General features: G+C 48.4%; 1 protein-coding gene across 1 annotated transcript; it reads left to right on the top strand.

The window, feature by feature from the left end:
• Positions 1-1,662: 1,662 nt before the first annotated feature.
• TOB1 (transducer of ERBB2, 1) lies at positions 1,663-5,714 on the top strand. Its single transcript, XM_059996277.1, has 2 exons — positions 1,663-1,933; positions 3,779-5,714. The coding sequence occupies exon 2, from the start codon at positions 3,922-3,924 to the stop codon at positions 4,954-4,956; it is 1,035 nt and encodes a 344-aa protein (XP_059852260.1). The 5' UTR covers positions 1,663-1,933; positions 3,779-3,921; the 3' UTR covers positions 4,957-5,714.
• The last annotated feature ends 286 nt before the right edge of the window (positions 5,715-6,000 follow it).

The following is a 6,000-nucleotide window of genomic DNA, read 5'->3' as shown; positions in this document are numbered from 1 at the left end:
CTTTAGAAATAAATACCCTTTTTTTCAGTTCGGTTTCTTCTAAAAGGGGAGGAGAGGGGGACAAGAGAGTCAGTTTGGGGGGAAAAAGCTACGACGAGATTTCGCGTCCATAAAACGAGTTTGTGCCCGAGGAGCACAACTGGTCTACACAGCTGGCTTCGCCAACACCGCACTCCTTGGTGAATTGCGGTTTAACTTCCTTATAGCAGGTTGAGAGCGCCGGCCCCTCCGTTTTGAGGGGAAGGCAGCGCCCCAACTGGTGTTTTTTCCAGGAAGCACTCCCTGAGTGCAGAGGAAAGGGGAGAGGGGAAGGCCAGGCGACGGGCGTTTCATTCATTGCTCCTCTTTTTCCCCCTCCTACCCTTCCCTCCCCCTAGACTTTCTCTCCCTTTTCCCCGAGAGAGTTTGACGTCGGTCTCCTGGATACCAGACAGCCAATCGCCTGGTTGCTAAGGGAGAAGCGTGGCCAATCAGGCGTCGTTGCTACCTGTGAGTAATATTTTTAGCCGCGAGGGAAGCTTGGTTCCGCTCCCAGTGTAACTTCGTGTATTTCTGTGCTGCAGGTTGTGGAAAAGAGCGCTTGCCCGCCCCCTTTGAGTCCCTCTCTTTCCCCGCGCCCTATTTACTCGCCCATATTTCAACTGAAAATTATCTTAAATGTACCATACAGGAAGACACCGTGTTTATTATGTGTGTTTATGTTAAAGTAGGCTCTTGAAATACACGCATGCTTACATATATATACTTAGATACGTACGCAATTTGGCATGGAGGCCTGGATTGGGACATTCGGAATAAAATGTGATTCTTCTCAGTCTCAAGCCACCCCCACGTCCGAGTTGCTGCCGGGTCGCACGGGGAGGTCTGATGTGGGAAGCGGAGGCAGTTTACCTGGGCGGGAGGTGTGGCCAGGTGGTCTCTTCCCCACCCCCAGCCTGGCACGGCAGCTCCGGGTTCTGCGGTTGCCCCCCCCCCCCCGCTCTGGATGGCAGTTGGCCTAGGCCCTTGAGGTGATTAATATTCAATTAATCGGGTACACGAGTCCCCGTCACAGTTCGCCCTTTTTCTAGGCTCTCCTGGGTGCACTGGAGGCCGATTTGGTAACTCGTCCACGAGTGGGATTTTCCCCAGCCACAGTCCCACTCGGGTGAGACATTCTTTGTAAATTCCCCCCTCCCTCTTGGGGTCTTGGGTTCTCCTCCCCTTTTTCCCCAGCCGCTTCGCCCCCAGCTTCACTCCCCTCCCCCTTTCTCCCCGGCGCTCTCTGCCTAGACTGAGTCAGCCGTCCCAACCCACTCTGTAGCCCTCACTGGCAAGTCTCTCCCCCAATCCCTTTCCAAACCTTCTCTTAATCCCGCCCACAGTGACTCCAGATCATCGGCTCATTGGCCACCCTGCAGCCCTAGAGGTGTGGCCTTGTCCACCCGGCCCTCCGCCGCCCGTCAGGACATGGGCCGGCGGGACCTGGCCAATGGCGTCCGGGGGCAGGGCAGGGGCGGAGCCAGCCGGCCAGGGTCTCCGTTGCAGGGTGTGAGGGCGGGGAATGGTGACACCGCCCGGAGCTGTGGGACGCGGGGCGGGCGCGCGCATCCCTACGGGAGGGGATGGGGGCGGGGACGAGAATATAAAATGAGAGGCGGGGCGCGCGCCGCGGCAGAAGGAGCGAAGCTCTGGCCCGGCGCGGAGTACGCGCTCTACGGGGACGCTGGGCCGGGCACCGGGTTGTGTGGAGAAGTGTGCGCGCTCGCCTGATCCCGTCCTCGCCACTCCGAGCCAGAAGGGGCGAGCTCCTGAGGCCCTCGTCCTCCGCAACCTCCGCCCGGCGGCGTTCGCGTGCCCTCGGCCCGGCCAGCTTGCAGCCGCCTACCCTCCCGTGCCCCCGCCCTGCCGCCCCTTGTCCGCCCAGCGGCCGGGTCTGTGGTGTTAGCAACCCGTAAGTATCGAGGGGCGGCGGGCGGGGTCAGGAGGAGGAGGGGCTGCAGCGGCGTAGAGCCCCGGGCCTTCGGGGCTCGGAACGGAGGCGTCAAGGCCTGGGCGCGGAGGGGAGCCGCTCCCGACACCCGGCCTGAGGCGGCTCCGAGGGGCCCCGGCGCGCCCGTGGGCCGCAGGTGGGGCCGGCCGGCGCGTCGGGCTCAGCCGGGCCGGGTGACCGGGGAAGGGCGGCCGGGGTCGAGTTGACGGGAATCGGGGATTGGGGCGCCCGGGAGCAGCGGCTAGCTCGAGGGGAACGCTGGGGTCCTCGGGGCCGGTGGCCGCCGGGCCCGAAAATGGTGCCGGGGATCCGGTGCTCCCCGGGCTCTGGCTGGATCCCAGGAGCCTCGGGGCGCGGGGGGTGCAGGGAGCGGCAGGTCGGGTTACGGCGGGGGGGAGGGGAGCGGCTGACCCGGTGCGGCCGGCGGCGCGACCCGCCCGGTGTCCGGCCCCCGGGCCCCGAGTGGTTGCTTTTCCATTTCTCGTGGCCTTCCTCCACCTCCTCCTTGGGGGAGGAGACTTGCTTGGGCTCCGAGGGCTGTGAGCAGAAATCTAATGAGACCCAACTGGCTGTTTATGTAATTCTTCACGCTCCTGTCTTTAAGGCGTTGCTTTGAAACTACCTTACGCCGAATCTGAATTTCGCTCGACTGCACCTTCAAGCATTTTGGCTTAATCAGCTGCCTTTGCCAGCACTCGGGCTTTCGGCTTGGAAAGTGTAGTTTGGGGGAAGCCGAGGATTCTTTTCCCTTTGTCACCACGAATATGGAAAATGAGACAGATGGATTAATACCAACTTGATTTTTTTAAATGTCCTTTTAAATCAACCTCAGTGTACAAATAGATCTGCAAATATCTTGTTTGCCCTTGGTCTTTTCTTATCCCCACCCAGTGCTGATCCAGCAAACGTTTAAAGGTCGACCTTATCGTACATGCCTCCCCGGCTGTTCTCTTACCATGAGGGAGGGAGGTGGCTTTGAAAATCAGAATAAAACTCAGAAACCCTGCCCTTTAAACAGAATAATCAATACAGTTTGAAATTAATTGTTTCTTATGTTATACTTGATACCCAAGAGGTATTTTCAGATTTAGAAAAATACACATTGAAAAGAAAAGCATAGAGAAGCTCGAGTATTACATTATGTGCCCTTAGTATATTTAAAACAGCAACTGTGTAGGATAATTTGGTTCATAATTGTTGTTCGCTAGGATGGCAATTCATTTTGTATTTAATTCCTTTAACTTTACTATCGTGCTTTGGAAATTAAAATAATTTTCCTAACTTCTCAAATTTTGAGATGTTTAATGATGAAGAAGATTTAAGCAGTATGTATCCAAAATGAACTGAAATACAGAATTCACTTCTAAGTTGATGAATAGGAGTATGACCAACTTCTAAAGCTAGCATATATATATGTATATATTATATGTGTGTATGTATATAGATAGGTATGCTGAGTTTCCAATAAATATTCTTTTGAGAACTGCAGGAAGAAAAAGAAGAAATACGCTGTGTATTCTGGGAATATTTTTCCTCTTAGAACTCTATTCAGAAACAGAAAGTAAATAATAGGGTTTTTTTTTTAATGTTGTTTTAACTGAAAATCCTGTTTTCCCTTGAGATTTGGATCTTCAGTAAATAATTTTCGATTGTAAGTTCCTATATTTTGTGCTGATTATATTTTTCAGACTTTCTAGCCTATTAGACTTTTTCAAAAGTGAAATTACTCTGGGGGTAAAAAAAAGGTTGTGAAACTTAACATTTATCTTATGTGGACATGTCTCCTTTTGTTTTGTTTGTTTTAAGGAACAAGACCACTCAAGGTGAAGGATATCTACTAATACCAGCACTTTGAATGAAAATTTGTTTCTCTGCCACAAACTGAACACTTTTGTGTGTGTCTTGGGGGGGGAGTTGAAACACAAACCTAATTTTGTGGCATAGCAGCTATGCAGCTTGAAATCCAAGTAGCACTAAATTTTATTATTTCATATCTGTACAATAAGCTTCCCAGGAGACGTGTCAACATTTTTGGTGAAGAGCTCGAAAGACTTCTTAAGAAGAAATATGAAGGGCACTGGTATCCTGAAAAGCCATACAAAGGATCAGGGTTTAGATGTATACACGTAGGGGAGAAGGTGGACCCAGTGATTGAACAAGCATCCAAAGAGAGTGGTTTGGACATTGATGATGTTCGCGGCAATCTGCCGCAGGATCTTAGTGTTTGGATCGACCCATTTGAGGTTTCCTACCAAATTGGTGAAAAGGGACCAGTGAAGGTGCTTTACGTGGATGATAATAATGAAAATGGATGTGAGTTGGATAAGGAGATCAAAAACAGCTTTAACCCAGAGGCCCAGGTTTTTATGCCCATAAGTGACCCAGCCTCATCAGTGTCCAGCTCTCCATCTCCTCCCTTTGGTCACTCTGCTGCTGTAAGCCCTACCTTCATGCCCCGGTCCACTCAGCCTTTAACCTTTACCACTGCCACTTTTGCTGCCACCAAGTTCGGCTCTACCAAAATGAAGAACAGTGGCCGAAGCAACAAGGTTGCACGTACTTCTCCTATCAACCTCGGCTTGAATGTGAATGACCTCTTGAAGCAGAAAGCCATCTCTTCCTCAGTGCACTCTCTGTATGGGCTCGGCCTGGGTAGCCAGCAGAAGCCACGGCCACAGCAACAGCCATCCCAGCCACCGCCGTCACCACCACCGCAGCAGCAGCAACAGCAGAAAACCTCCGCTCTTTCTCCTAACGCCAAGGAATTTATTTTTCCTAATATGCAGGGTCAAGGTAGTAGTACCAGTGGAATGTTCCCAGGTGACAGCCCCCTTAACCTCAGTCCTCTCCAGTACAGTAATGCCTTTGATGTGTTTGCGGCCTACGGAGGCCTCAACGAGAAGTCTTTTGTAGATGGCTTGAATTTTAGCTTGAATAACATGCAGTATTCTAACCAGCAATTCCAGCCTGTTATGGCTAACTAAAAAAAGAAAAGATGTATTGTACAAGTTAAAATGCTCGGACCCAAGGGGGATGTTTTTTTTTTTATAACCTCCTTGAGATTTTTTTTTTTAAGCTTATAGTAAGGATACATTCAGGCTTGGTTACAAAAATAAAACATGCATCATTTTTCATTGCCAACCAAGCACAAAGTTATTTTATACTGACTGTATATTTTAAAGTATACTCTCAGATATGGCCTCTTACAGTATTTAAGATATAGCAAGGACATGGCTGATTTTTTTTTTTTATATATAAAAAATTGGCACTAATAAGTGGGTTTATTGGTCTTTTCTAATTGTATAATTTAATTTAGTACAAAGTTTGTAAAATACCAGAGGATATATATATTGTTTCTACGACATGGTATTGCATTTATATCTTTTTACTACAGTGACCTGTGACAGCAGCAGCTTCATGTTGTATTTTTTTTACTGAAATTGTAAATTATCCATCTTAAAGACATCACCTCTTCTAAATTGTGTACAGGATATTCCTTTAGTGGTGGAATGAAAATGTACGAATATTTGCTTTTTCAAAAAAATGTATTTTCTGTTAAAGGTTTAAAGATTTTTGCTATATATTATGGAAGAAAATGTAATCGTAAATATTAATTTTGTACCTATATTGTGCAATACTTGAAAAAAACGGTATAAAAGTATTTTGAGTCAGTGTCTTACATGTTAAGAGGGACTGAAATAGTTTATATTAAGTTTGTATTAAAATTCTTTAAAATTAAAAATGTTTATCGTGGTCTTTGTTTTTAAGCCTTTGCCAAAGATCCAATTCTGGAATTATGATGTTGTAAATGTTGATAAGGCAGGAAGATCTGACTCATTGAATCACAAGGGAATAATGGAAAGCTGTCGCTCCACTAGTGCACAGATAGTAGTCTGCCACGTAAAGAGTTGTCCTAAAGCCTGCTTAGGATGGCTTTATTGTGTTCAGTAACTAACTCTGTTCGTCCACATCTTGTCTCCCCACTATAGGGGTGGTATGCTAAGGCGAGTCAACCCTATTAAAATGTG

Source organism: Delphinus delphis, chromosome 19 (genome assembly GCF_949987515.2).
Source record: "Delphinus delphis chromosome 19, mDelDel1.2, whole genome shotgun sequence".
Taxonomy (NCBI): domain Eukaryota; kingdom Metazoa; phylum Chordata; class Mammalia; order Artiodactyla; family Delphinidae; genus Delphinus; species Delphinus delphis.
The sequence above is the reverse complement of the archived record's forward strand: the minus strand, read 5'-3'. Positions and strand labels throughout refer to the sequence as shown.